General features: G+C 38.5%; 1 protein-coding gene across 1 annotated transcript; it reads right to left on the reverse strand.

Moving 5' to 3' along the window:
* Positions 1-9896: 9896 nt before the first annotated feature.
* On the reverse strand, positions 9897-15170 carry LOC128857566 (uncharacterized). Its single transcript, XM_054093318.1, has 2 exons — positions 11445-15170; positions 9897-11339 (listed from the first exon to the last, which is right to left on the reverse strand). The coding sequence occupies exons 1-2, from the start codon at positions 15168-15170 to the stop codon at positions 9897-9899; spliced, it is 5169 nt and encodes a 1722-aa protein (XP_053949293.1).
* Between the last annotated feature and the right edge of the window lie 259 nt (positions 15171-15429).

Genomic DNA, 15429 nt, shown 5'->3' on the forward strand with positions numbered 1-15429 from the left:
GTTTTCAATGAATTTTTTCTCGAATTATTAGAAAGTATTTTTTCACTGTTATTTTTTAAAGTTAAATTTTAGAAGTATTTTATTTATTTTATAATAGTTATGATACAGTGGATATGATATAATTTTAAAAATAGGTAGAACAAAAAGAGGTAAAAACAATTATGGTAATAATTTATAAAATTGTGTGCCATACAACTAGTTAAAATGTGGTAGCCAATTTAAGAAAATTCATTTAAAACAAAGTCCCTGTATGTAACATTATCAGATATATATTTGAACAACGCATAATAGTTCACCAAAATAAAGTGTACGGATATTTTTAAATCGGGCAAGCGCCAATAAAATGACATAAAGTGGCTCAATAAGGAACGCGGACATACATAAAATGCAGCTTCAAATTCATAATTTTTGTAGGAGATGCAAGTTAAATATTTTTTAGCCAATAGCCCTACCAGGGCTAGTGCCGTGAATATATTACTTTATAATTTTAATTACAATTTAATAAATAAATAATAATAATAATAATATTTTTATTTTTATTTTTTCTATTGGGTATTCAAATAGGATTCTAAAACTAGTAATAATATTTACAAATTCATTACCTCCTTGATATAAAAAATTTATCATGCAGCACTCTCAAAATTAATGTGAAAAAAGGAGTCGGACATCTGGCATTATTGCGATTAGTTGGCACTTTAAAACGAGGAATCCCACAATTAATTAAACTCAATTGAAGTCAGAAATTTAATTATTAGTCATCATTAAAATGGTAAAACCGTTCGGAAAATCGCAGAAATAGCAGAAAGATTTTGTTCGACTGTATACGATATGATAAATCAGTTCAAAGAAACAAAATCCGAGGAAAATAAGAACTTTTTTCGGATGCAGATGAACGGTGGATAGTGCAACAAATTAATAAAAATCCAAACTTAAGCGCTGCCAAGCTCGCAACAGAAGTCGGCTATAAGTCGGCCGAAAAGTATACGTAATATATAGTGTTGCGAAAGAGTAATTATAGATTCAGATTAACCGACACAAGGGAATAAAATTCGCAAGCTGTTCGAGTTTTGGAAGCACGTTTTACTTGCGAATGAAAGCAAGTTGAACATATCTAGGTCAGATTGACAATCATATGTGTGGAGATGATCTAATGAAGAGTTGCTGGAGAAAACCTTACGTTCGACAGTTAAATATGGGGTAGGTCCATAATGGTATGAGGTTGTATATCCGCTGCTGGTACTGAAAATTTGTGCTTCATTAACCGCAATATGGACCACAAACAATACCTAACAATTATAAAAGAAAATTTGGTCCAAAGTGCTGAAAAGATGAGAATTATGGACAATTTCGATTACTATCAAGACAACAATGTCAAGCATAAGGCACTTGATGTCCGTCTATGGCTTAGGTACAACTACCCTAAGATACTTGAAACTCCTCCACAAACAAACTGAAAAAGCATGTTATTAGACCATCGCTCTTATTGTAGATTGCCTACATAATCACTGATCCAATTCATAATTCCTGTGGAACTGATTCCGATTATTAGATCTGGCCCTTGTGGGGGAACCGCTGATCCACGGTTGGCCAATTCATCGGCAATTTCGTTTCCTTGAACACCGGAGTGTCCTGGAACCCATATAAGTACAAGCCTGTTTTGTCTTGCGACAGAATTAAGCTTCTTCTTACATTCTTGAACAATCTTTTAGTTTGCTTCGCGTTCTCCAGGGCCTTCAGTGCAACCTGACTGTCACTGAAAGCTCTAATCTGTTTCACGCTCTATCTCATCTCGATTATCCATTCGGCTACTTTCTGGATGGCAAAAATTTCCGTTCGGAAAACAGTTGCCATTTCCCCCATAGCGTAATGATACTTATTACTATCGATTAAGTAGCATCCGGCTCCAGACCCTATTTCATTCTTGGACCCATCGGTAAAGAAAATAGCCGTCAAACGTCCCTGAATGCATTCTGGATTGCTCCATTGCTCATGCAATGGAAATCTGACATCCAATTTCCTTCCAAATGAAACTGTGGGCATCATGTCGACTTTAGGTGCGAAAAACTGTGGATAAAGGTCAGATAGCAACTTAAAGATTTATCTGTGTCCCGAAGTTCCGTCTTTGTACCATAAACCATATTTATGGAGTCTCCACGTTGCTTTTATTGCTTCCTGTTGTATCTTAAGATCCAGGGGGAGCAAATTAAGCATAGCATTTAGGGTATCAACAGAGGTTGTAGTCATGGCACCCGTGATGCAAAACATACACTTCTTTGCAGCTTGTATAGTTCCTTTAACTTTAAGAAGCTGGTGGAATATATGCCAAGAATCCTGAATGCTGTGAGAAAAAATAAAGGCTTGCCGACTAAATATTAATTATATTGTTTTTTTCTTAAATATTATTTGCCTAACTCTACTTTATATAAATGATCGAGTTCTTTTTTGACATGCATTTTGCCAATTTTTATGTTTGTATTTTCTATGTACGAATGAGTTGAATTTTGTTTATGTTTGGAGTTTCCAAAAGTACGCTTGAAGAACGGAAATAAATGTGAAACATAAACGCATTAGATTTGCATTTAAGTATATATTTTTAGTTTTAAAACCACATCACTTGGGTGTTCGAGTTCTTTATTGAGCCACTGTATGTATGCTTTCGTCCTCACCAGGTTGCAAACTGGGCAGGTCACGGAGGAAATATAGGAAAATAGATCTTGCGTTAGGGTTGAGGAGGCCGCCTCTTGCTCCAAAAATTAGACTTATGGCATAAGCAGAGAAATCCTCATTAAAATAAGGCACATTTTATTATCGGGGATAAAGTTCGAGTGAGTTTGTAACAGAAGCTTTTTGGTTGAACAGAATAAATTCTTTTTCAATCAGTTTACTTAGTAGTGTAAGCATGAACTCCATTATATGAGCCGTAGAAAATACTGATGATGGAGGTACTACATGCTAACTCCTTCCATTGTTTTACCCAGTAGATACCTAATTTGATCGTTTCTTCAGCATGGATACAAGGAAGCTTTGGTGTTGGTAGGGTTAAGCACCACACCATATAAGACATGTGTTGGTGGAGGGTGTATAAAAATTGCTGTAATAATCAAGTTTCCAGATGTATAATGTAATTTGGGGTGTTTGACGGCAAACAGATTACTTTCTTAATAAAAATACGTAAAAACTTCTTAACTTCCTCAAACCTTTAAACCCCCCAAACTACCTCAAAGATTTTCAGTTTCTGTGAGTTATTTATGCTTAGATTATTAATATATTTTAGCCATGTGACGTTTATGACTGTTTTTTTATCTGTTAGTTTCTTATCTAAATGTTTCGAAAACGTGAGATTATATTTAAGTGTAATTCCTAAGTAGTTGTATTCATTAACTATTGCTATTGGGACAGTTGTTAGAGACTCTACCACCTGTTCTGAAAACGATCACTTTTGACCTGGCAAGATTAACTTTTAATGCCCATTGCGAGCAATAACTGTGCAGAGGTCAAAGAGTATCTCCGCTAATACGACCAAATCATCAGCATATATTAGAAGTTTTGCACTAGTGCTTCCAATTTTTATGCCTCCTTTTAGGTATTCATTGAGATTGTTTAGGTATAGTGAGTAGAGTACAGGACTTAAAACGCGGCAAGGTTGCCCTGATTTACAACGAAAGGATCTGAAATTTCGGCATTAAACCAAACACGGTTCGTGTTACGTATTTTAAGGCGTATAATCTCGATCATATGTGTTGACATGCCGGACAACGCAAGTTTGCAATATGCTATGTTAGGAACTGTGTCAAAAGCGCAAGCAAAATCGACCGAAAAAGGCTATTGTTTTTTTCTTTTCCTTAAATTTTAATTGGGTAATAAAGGGTGATTTTTTACGAGCTATAGGAAAGTTTTTGAAGAAAACACACGCTAAATGCATGAAATTTGTATTTAAATCGATAGTACAGTCCATATAATTTAATGTTTGAAGATTATTTCAATGTTCAAATGTTGACCGCGACTACGCATCAAATGGTCCATCCGCTTAGTCCAATTTTGGCATACGCTTTCCAATGTTTCGGCTGGTATCTCACATATAAATGCTTTAATGTTAATTCAATTCCAATGCGTTAATTGAAGCAGGCTTGTCTGAATAGACATGAGCTTTAACATAGCCCCACAAAAAATTATCTAAAGGCGTTATATCGCACGATCTGGGTGGCCAATTGAAAGGTCCCGAACGTGAAATAAAATGTTCATCGAACTCGGCTCTCAACAAGTCCATTGTGGCACCATGTGGCATCATGTTGCTGAAACCACATGTCATGCAAGTCAAGCTCTTGCATTTTGGGCAAAAAAAAGTTGGATATCATTTCACGGTAGCGCTCACCATTCACAGTTACGTTACGACTCGCAGCATCTTTGAAAAAGTACGGACCAATGATACCTCCAACTGTGACCTTTTCTGGATACATTAGTAGCTCTTGCAATTCTTCTGGCTGATCTTCACTCCAAAATCGACAATTCTGCTTATTTACGTACCCATTGATCCAAAAATGAGCTTCGTCGCTGAACACAATTTTTCGATAAAAAAGTGGATCTTAAACTTTCTTAACAGAACACGCATTTTTATAATAAAATTCAATGATTTGCAAGCGTTGTTCGTTTGTAAGACGATTCATGGTTAAATTATAGACCAAACTGAAGATGTTTGACAGTGAAACAAAACACGAAACGTGCGTCAGCTGTTTAAACCAACTGTTTAAAAAGATAATAGCTTAAAAATCACCCTTTACTTGTTAAAGTTATTGCTCGTCGTATCGGGTTTAATATCACAAACCCGTCACGTTTAGTTATTTACTGCGCGCTTAAGTACTAGAAAATTGTTTGTAGTTTTAAGTTGCTTTCTTCTCATAAAATAATAAACCATAGCTTTTGGTGGCTTGAACATAAAATATTTGAAAAAAGGTAAGTTGTCTGTAAACTTGCGTTCTTAGTATTAAAAAAAATAAAAAAAAGGTTAAGAATAAATATTGAAAACTTTAACAAATAGCAAATTCTCAGCAATTATTGAATGAGTTGTTAAAATTGGCTTTTGATCGTTCTCTTTCGTTCGCAGGTTCAAGATGTTCAGCCTGATTGAAGTTAAGAGGTTTGAAGTGGTCAACCTTTCTGTCAGAACAGATTTAGTCAGATCATTGCTTAGTTTTTTTCATAAAATGTATTTATGAATTATGAAAACTTCAAAGCAATCTAAAGGTTCGACACAATTTTTACAGTTTCTGGTTGTACTCCGTACTTGTATAATTTTACGGCCATAATGGGGGCTTTTTAGTTTCTGACTTACTCATTTGTGTCTGTTTTCTCCCAAAAATATAGATTTAGAAAACTGTAAAATAGTTGACTTCTACAAAGACTCTCTGAGTATGTATGCTATGTATATATTGAACGGTGCGTTATTTTCTTCAACTCCGGAAAGCTCATCGGACCTAAAAAATTTGTTTTTCCTTTCCCCTTCACCTTTTTCTCCTTCGAAATTTTCCCGTCCACTGCTCATAACCTCCATTTCAGCTTCATCAAAAGCAAAACCGGCTTGTTCAGGCGAATCGCAATATTGCAAATCGTAAGTGATAGAATTAGCAAATAAAAGTAATCGAAATATTTAATAATAATTTAGGAACTCATATAAGCAGTTCACAGGAAAAAAATAACACTGATGGTAATTTAGTTCGATTCGACGAGCACCCTTTCGTATTTTTCGCCATAATTTTTGTGCAAAACTTCACAAAACTTAGTCAGCTAATTGAGAAGAAATTGACTACTTCTAACGCTATATGAAAAAACAGCTCTGGAGGAATTACATGAAGGAAAATAAAATAGAAAACCAAAAGCCCCTCATAATTTTTTATTTTTACTGCACTACACTTTTCTGAAGCCAAAAGTGATTTAAGGGGGAAGTCTACTGTGAATTTTTCAAAAAATCGATTTTTTTTTTATTAGCTTAAAAAATATTTTGAACCCTCTTAAATAAGGTACAATATGTGTTACAGCTGGCTAAATTTTTCTTCGTTGAAATTTCGACCTTTTCCCGAAGCGCTCCAAAGCGCGTACCTGCTATACTGAAACTTTAAACGCATTTTTCTCGAAACTAAGTTTTTGTATACGGTGTACACGATATCTCGAGTTCTGATAAATGAATCAGCTTAGAAATTTAATTATATATTCTCTGTAATAGTGTCTCTCGTCTGACATAGGATTTTTTTGATATCGTTATTTGTTAAATTGTTATAAACAATAGTAACATCAATTTTAGGCAAAAAAAAAGAAAAAAATTTCAAGAATTTTTTTTTCAACGCCAAAATTTTTTATCGACATAATCCTACGTCAGACGAGAGTCAATACTATGTATATGATAACAATATTTTGTTTTTTTGTTTTAGATCACCGAAACGTAAGATTTCATGTACACCGTTTAGGCACCTAAGAAAAGCGGACCTGCGCTTGCAGAAGTGCCACAGCGGCCATTTTGAATATTTTGACTTAAAATTTTTTTTTCAAAAACTTAAATATATAATAAAGATAAGAGTTTAAATAGATTTTATGTACGAGCAATATTTTGTTAGAAATAAAATCCGGAAAATAAGCCTGTTTTTTCCCTTGTCACAGTAGACTTCCCCCTTAAGTAATGCTAACGCATGCTCACTATTCATTTAACTAACACATGCTCACTATTCATTTGCTTAGAAGCGCAACTTGCTGCATACTTATAGGCGAAAACAAAATTAAGTAGAACTCGCTTAACCCTCTAGTACCCAAGACCGCCTGTAGACGGCCTAAGTTTATTTCACGCTTATTCCCTCTTAAAATCCCATTTCGTTACTTTTTAAACTCTTTCTAATTCCGGAAAGTCCCAAAATTATTGCTGGTGCATTTGCAGCAGCGTCTTGTTTTTTAATCAGCCGTCATAGTCATTTGAAGTCGGAAAATAGTGAAAAGCGGTCAAATTAATTATTCTGCAAAAGTGGTGTATTTTAAAAATTAAATAAAAATATTAGAAGTGTATTTAGCGTATAATAAAAATTATCATAGTGTTGCTGGTTGTGTTCAAAATACGAAAGTTAAAAATAATAACAAAAAAAAAGTGTTTCCTGTATTTTATAAGCCTTTGAAGACAGGCCGTCTAGAGGCGGTCCTGGGATAACTCGGAATAAATAACACTATACGGTAAGTTTGAAATTTTGATATTTTTAGAGCGGGGCTAAGCTTAAAGTTTTGGTTTTTTAGAAATGGATCAACGACAAAAGTTTAAATTATCATCCCTCAATGATGAAGATATTGCAACATTTTTGGATTTACTAGAAATCGACGATGATACAGATGTGGAAGAAGATTTCGAAGATCTTTTAGACGAAAATGTGGACGATGCAGAATTACCTATAGACACTGGAATTGACGAGGTGATTAACAGGGCGGTAAATTTGTCAGATTCTATGCTGGAATCAGAAGTGTGTGTCAATTTATGTACATGTTGTCAATTTATGTCTCGTTGATCATTTCAATAACAGGTTTCTGTCCATTCCGATGGCTCAACGTTTATGTGACGATGAACAAATGTGCGCACCGAAGATGAGGACTTTCCTTCGACAATATCTGCCAGATAAACCACATAAATGGGGTATAAAACTCTTCGTTTTGTGTGACTCCTTCGGATTTTGTTATAACTTCGAAATATATTGCGGCGCAGGAGACAATGCTGTTCTGACTGATACACCAGATCTTGGGGCATCAGCGAATGTGGTGGTCCAATTTTCCCGTAATATTCCAGATTTTAAAAACCATATAACATATTTCGACAACTACTACACGTCACTGCCACTTCTGGTTTATCTAAAATCACACTTGCGCTGGAAACTATTCGTTCAAATCGAATTCCGAATTGCAAACTTCCGACAGATCTTGATCTCAGGAAACAACCCCGTGGATATTCAACTGAATTTTGTGGATCTGCTTTAGGAGTTGACATTTCTTTATCAGTTTGGAAGGACAATAAAATAGTGTGACTCGCATCGAGTTACGCAGGCGAAAAGCCCTTCCAGAATGAAACAAATGTTATAAATAAGGTGTCGCGGTTCGTCCGCTCAGAAAAAAAATTTGTTGATGTCGATTGCCCCAATGTAGTCCGTGAATATAATAGTCATATATGGGGGGCGTCGACCTCATGGATGGACTAATTGGGCGATATAAGATTCCGGTAAAGAGCAATAAGTACACAAACCGACTTTTTAATCACCTGCTTGATATGGCCATGGTAAACGCTTATGTTTTGTTCAGAAGAATTAACAAGATTGACACGCATGCTAGGCAGTACCAACTGCCGAACTTCCGGGCAGAGATCGCATACGTACTATGCAAACAACAATACTCTTCAATACCAAGAGCTCCAGGTCGTCCATGACAAACTCCTCAAGTAAAATTTACTGGAAGAAAAGCTTACGTACCTCCTGACGACGTTCGCTACGACGGAGTTGGACATTTTGCAAAGTTTTTATCACGCACCGGTAAAAAAAGGTGCAAATATCCTGGCAGCACCTCCGAAACTCAAATCGTGTGCCGAAAATGGAATCTGAATCTTTGTTTTTCCCAGCAAAAGGACTGCTTTCACAATTTTCACCATAAATAATTTGCACCAACTGCCTATTTATGCTCAAAAGCATGCCTTTCTTTTGTAGACATTTTTCTAATATAAAACTATTTGAAATAAGACTGACTGTTTGTTTTGTATTGATTTCTGTTAAAAACTTTCTGTTTTGTTCAATAAAAGTACGTAATACACTGAATTTGCAAGTTTTTCATTTAGATTTTTTTTGGCGTTCTTTCCCAAAGCCGCCTGCAGGCGGGGTAAGGTTTTATCCCTATATAATCGGATCAAGGAACAAAATTTCACTTTCTTGATAAAGAACCTATAATTTTACATAATCCCCACCCAAAGCAATTTTTTTCATTCAAAAATAAAATTTGGGCACAGGGTTAAATAGACTTAACTAGTAATCGGAACAGTTAGTTCGGCACTAAAAAATACTATACAAAATACTTAGTTACTTACTTGCCAGCCATAAGGGTATAGATAGCGAGCAATTGAACGTTCGAGACGAGTTACGTCTAAACACATTTTCTCTGAATAGACATGAGAAGTTTTTAAATTTGTTTATGATATTGACATTAAATTTGAAATTTGGAATTCAAAGTTTTTTTTTTCAAAATATTCTCCTGGGAAGACAAAACACTTTTGCATTCGCTTTAACCAATTTGGAAGCACTTATGGCACTCAGAAGTTAATACCTCCAAGACAAGTTGTTTAAAGGCTTCAACAGCTTCGTTACGCATTGAAAAACGTTGACCTAGCATTATATTTTTGATGTTTCGGAAAATTGGAATAAAAGTGCTAACTGAGGACTGTAAGGCGGATGACCCATTAATTCGATCTTTTGAGTGTTCATAAAACTCTTGCGTGAACCAATACGTGAGGGCTCGTATTGGATGTTTCATCTTCGGCGGTTGGAATTCCTTAAAGCAAATAAAGCTCGTTAGTGAAGACTTAATTATTGTGTAGTCAACGAGCATTTTCGTTAACTGTTCTTTCAACGAAAAGAAAAACACGCTATTCCGAAAAAATACAATTTATTTTATATACACATGTACATACATATATTCGAAGTTAAGGTAAATAGAAAATTACGGCACGGCGCCTCGAATTAATCTGCGCGACGTGGTATACGATCCAATTGCGACTGACTTTGCCCTGCAGTTGGGCGTAGATATATACTTGCTTTGATTGCTGCGCAGAGCAATTTACAAAAGTTTGTATATATGTACATACAGGTGTTAGAGTGCATGAGAGAGGGCAAGTGCATCGTTTATGTTGGTTGCGCTGACTGCGCTGCTTTCTGCATAACCAAACATCCTCCCCCCGTTGGAAGACTCGGGCTTTCAACCTCATCCTGTCTTGGCAATGGGCATAGCTTTCGGATGGCTCTTCGGATGACTCCATTTGCAGTTTTTAGTACAGCGACACGTGCCACACGATCTGATCCATATATTAGTTCGGTGACTCTTGCTAGGGGCCACTTGAGAGGAGGCAGATTTTCGTCCTTTACTAAAACTATGTCGTTGACGCAGAGTTCGAAATTCTGTGTGCGCCACTTTGAGCGCTGCTGCAAGGTAGTTAAGTACTCCTCACGCCAACGTGCCCAAAATATCTGCTGGTAGTATGATACGCGCTGCCATTGATCCAAACGATTAAAGTTAATCTTCGTGACATCTGGTTCAACATAAGTAGAGATAGGAGCAGTGCCAATGAAGTGAGCTGGAGTTAGAACGTCTAAATCAGCCGGATTCTCTGAAAGTGGAAACAAAGGTCTTGAGTTAATAATTGCCGCTATGTGGCAAATAAGTGTGCGCAGTTCATCGAAGTTTAATAATGACGAGCCCACCGAGCGATGAAAATGATATTTCGCAGTTTTAACGGCCGCTTCCCAAAGCCCACCAAAGTCTGCTTGCACATGATTATCGCTCAGGAATAAACGTTTTAATTCTGCCATCTCATTCTTAGCGCCGACAAAGTTGGTTGCGTTGTCCGACCATATACGAGTGGGGCGACAACGCGTTAGGATGAACCGCTTTAGTGCATTTAAGAATGCCTTCGTTGATAAGTCTGCTACGAGCTCCAGGTGCACAGCTTTCGTGGCAAAGCATATGAATATGCAAATGTAACATTTTATGGGTTGCTTGTTGCGTATTTCGTTTTTATAATGGAATGGTCCACAATAATCGACGCCTGTGACCATAAATGCATAAGATGAGTTTACCCTATCTTCCGGAAGATCAGCCATAATATGTTCCGCTAAGTGCGGTTTAGCTCGGAAGCATAGAGTGCATTTGCTTACAACGTTCGAAACAGTTTTTCGTCCGCCAATAGGCCAATACTGCAGCCGAATGTATGCTAGTAGGGAACGAGGACCCGCGTGCAAATTGCGCCTATGAAAATGCATAATGATTGCCTGAGTGACAGGATGACGCCTCGGCAGTATGACTGGATGCTGCGCCTCGAAGTCGAGCGCTGAATTTTTCAGTCGTCCACCCACACGAAGCAATCCACAACTATCGATGAATGGTGAGAGCGACGCAATGCAACTAGATGCCTTCACATCTTGACCGGCTCGAAGGCATTTGAGATCCTCTTTGAAGTGAAGCCTTTGGATGGTGCGCAGGAGTAGTTTTGTGCCACGGCGTATGCAATCAACAGTCAGTCCAGAAAGCCGCAAGCGATTTTGGAACTTATAAATGTAACCAAAAACATGCTGTAATTTTTCAAATGAATTTATGAATTTACACCTGAGTGTTATGTCAACGTACTCAGATGTCGCAAATAACACCCTTTTGCGTATTTCTGGGAGTTGACTGACTTGACTGCAAGGGTTTGGCCAATTGTTTTTATCTTGAGCTAAAAAATCCGGTCCATGCAGCCATAGAGATGAGTTAATGAGGTCGTTAGAGGTTGCACCTCTGGATAAAATATCAGCTGGGTTAAACTTCGTAGGCACGTAGCGCCATTCCATACCCGCAGTCAACTCCTGTATAGTGGCTATGCGATTAGCTGTAAAGATTTGAAATCTTGAAGGTTCGTCGCGGATCCAGGATAACACCACCGTCGAATCAGACCAACAATAATATCGACACGAGAAAAGTTTCATTTGAGCTATTTCATGCATGAGTTGCGCCAACAGGGAGGCACCGCACAACTCCAGCCTTGGAACCGTAAGAGTTTTTAAGGGCGCTACACGAGATTTTGAACATAGCAGTTGCGCCTGGTTTCTTCCTTGACTGACTGACACGACGTAAAGACAAGCTCCGTATGCTTCGATGCTGGCGTCACTAAAACCATGAATTTCATAGGCGCCATTCTGCTGGATTGACAAACGGGGAAACTTTATTTGCGGTATGCGGCCAAAATCTGCACACAAACTAAGCCACGATGAATGTAGTGATGAAGGCAAACTTTCATCCCAGTCAAGCCTTTCTTTCCAGATTTGTTGAAGAAAGATTTTAGCCTTCGAAATAATAGGGCCGATGAGACCGAGTGGGTCATAAAAACGAGCAATAGTTGACAAAATGGACCGCTTGCAATGTTTTGATGAAGGCTGCATTGGTGAGAACGCGAACAATAGGCAATCTGATGCAGGATCCCAAGTTAAACCGAGTGTTTTAGTTATATCGCTTCCATCGTCGAACTTAAGTAGTGTTTCTCGATCATCAGGTGGTATCGTCTGCAACAATTCAGGATTACTGGAGCACCACTTTCTCAACTTGAATCCTCCTTTTTCCAGCAGCTTTGTAGTTTGACTCATAATTTCCTTGACTTCTTGAATGGACTCACCGCCTGTAATAAGATCATCGACATAAAAATCGCGCTTTAATATTTTTGAGCCTATGGGGTAGACAGTTTGTTCATCAATGGCTAACTGGTGCATCGAACGAATTGAGAGGAATGAAGCTGGTCTTGTACCATAAGTGACTGTGTCAAGTTTAAAGACGTTGACCGGCTGCTGTGGGGAGTCACGCCACAAGATGCACTGCAGATAACTATCGGGCTCTGAGACTCGTACACAACGATACATCTTACATATGTCACCCGTCAAAGCGATTGGAAAGGTTCTAAACCGAAGCAATGTGTTGAACAGCTTAGGTTGTATGGTGGGTCCTCTCATAAGCAAGTCGTTCAACGAGTATCCAGAAGATGAAACCGCAGAGCCATCGAATACAACGCGGAGTTTTGTAGTTGTGCTCTCTTCCTTCAAAATACAGTGATGCGGCAGAAAGTATTTGCAATACCGCAGATTGTTCTTAGTAACCAGTGACATATGTCCTAGATTCAAATACTCCCGTATGAATGCTGCATATTGGGCCTTCCGCTGTGGGTGGCGGTCCAATTTTCGCTCTAGATTAAGAAAACGACGAAACGCTTGTTCATAAGAGTCGCCCAAGAGATCAGTATTCACTTTTGCTGGTAGCCGGACCGAATAGTTCCCTGTAGACAAACGCAAATAATTGGCCTTAAAATGCGCCTCGCAGTCAAGCTCTTCCTTGGAGTATGTGGCGACAGATTCACAGCAACTTTCAACCTCCCAAAATCTACGTACTAGTTGATCAATTTGAACATTGGATTCGTAACCTATGTCAAGTGATGACTGTGCGGCCAATATCGCTCCCCTTTGCCGCTGCGATTCACCACCTGTTACAACCCATCCTAACCTAGTTTTCTGTAGGCACGGTAGACCGTGAGCTAACTTTATTTGTCCAATGCATAAGAGATCATAGAAGAGGCTGGCTCCAATAAGCATGTCTATTCGTTGCGACTTGAAAAATCCTCGATCTGCTAAACAAATGTTCGACGGTATTTTCCAATGAGAAATATCCAAAGTAAAAGAGGGTTGATTGTCCGTTATGTTAGGAGCAACCAACGCTGTAATGCAGGTAGAGTACTCCGAGTTTTGAGACTGAATAGTAATATTGACAGTCAAACCATCAGAGGCGAAGTTTGCATTACCAAGACCCGATACGTAGGTGGATGACTTGGTTTTTCGCAACTGCAGTTGATGAGCAAGACGAGACGTTATAATATGCAACTGCGACCCTGAGTCGAGCAGTGCACGACATGGCACCCATGTACCTGCGCTGTTCTTAACATTGATGACAGCAGTGGCTAGAAGCACAACATCAGGACTGAGATTCTGAGCAGATGTGACAATTGACGTTGTTTGTGAGATTGCAGCCAAGGTGTGGTGTGCGACTGAAGTTGAAACAAGCTTAGAGGTGTTTGGAGGTGCTAATTGGGAGGATGCTTGCACTGAAGATGCAGGACCTTGTGACGACATTGGTGAAGAAGAGGAGTCGATATGTAGCAGACTGTGGTGCTTGGATCCACACGTACGACATAGACCAGCATTGCACGTTCGAAGCTGATGGCCTTTTCTGAGGCAGTTTAAACACAAAGCAAGCCTTTTGACCTCCTTGAGACGGAGTTGTGGAGATAAATTTAAAAAACGGGTGCATGAATATACAGCATGGTATGTGTTGTCGCAAAAAACACAGCCATTGGTTGAATTGTTTGTATTGTTAGTAGCAATAAATGATTTTCTACCATGGTTAATAGTTCTACTATTTTTTCCCACCTGTGAGCCACGAGTATACGCTGCCATGGAATGTTCTACATTCTCCAGCCTTTGACAACGCTTCTCCAGGAAATTTGTAAACTGCTCCCATGAGGGTATGAGATCTAACGGCGCAGCTTCCTCCCAATTTGCCTGCGTGATACTGTCGACTTTTTGCAGAAGAGTGTGTACGATTATACACCCCGCTATTTGCTCCGAATTCCCCATGGTGCGTAGAGCGCGCTGGTTTGCATTTACCTTGTCGGATAATTCACGAAGCTTCACCGCTGAAGAAGTGTCCACCTTTTTGATGCCCATAATCTCAGTGATGTGTGCCTGAAAAATAAGACGCTTATTGTTAAATCTTTTGTTAAGCAAATCTAGAGCCACAGAGTAGTTGTTGCCACTCATCTCCAACGAACGAATTGCATCCAGAGCTGGACCCTTCAGATATGAACGTAGGTGCTGCAACTTTTCGACATCCGTGAGGTCCGGATCCTTGTCTATAACGGTTGAAAACAAGGAAAAGAAATCTGTGTATTCCGTATATCCTCCACTGAATGTAGGCAGTCTGAGCTCAGGCAAACGTGGTCGACTTTGCAAAACAACTGTTTGCCCTTCCAAAACCGGATCGTGCCGCATGGTTGAGCAGGATGGCATTTGAGATTGACGTTTATGAATCTCACGCCGTATACGACACCGAAGTAAAAGGAGTAGCTCTTCAAAATTTGAACGCAGTGCTCCGCCGATTTCGTCAAAATTTAGCTCCTCTAAGCTGTCATGAGCCAAGTTAAACGTGCTGGAAATATGTTCGAGGCACTCCAACCGTACCTTTAAATCTACTTCGGTGAATGGATTAATTTTTTCGCCTTCGATTGCCCGTTCAATCGATTGCGCTTGTGCATAAATTGATTGCGCCTTACGTTTGTAAAAAATCACCATATCCTCAGGTGACAACCGAGAAGCTTCGTTTGTTGCCATCATACAAATATTAAAAATGTATTAACGAACAATAATATATATATATATATTAAAATTGTATGCACGGGTTGAAGTTAGCAGTTTATACCGTTTGAAGTTAGCGGTATGAGCAGGTTGAAGTTAGCGGGATATACCGTTTGAAGTTAGCGGTATGAGCAGGTTGAAGTTAGCGGGATATACGGTTGGAAGATAAAACTACCGGAATACCGTATGAAGTTAGTGTTTTTATTGTTTTTTTTAAGTTCGTACATATGCTACT

Source organism: Anastrepha ludens, chromosome 3 (assembly GCF_028408465.1).
Source record: "Anastrepha ludens isolate Willacy chromosome 3, idAnaLude1.1, whole genome shotgun sequence".
In the NCBI taxonomy this organism is placed as follows: Eukaryota; Metazoa; Arthropoda; class Insecta; order Diptera; family Tephritidae; genus Anastrepha; species Anastrepha ludens.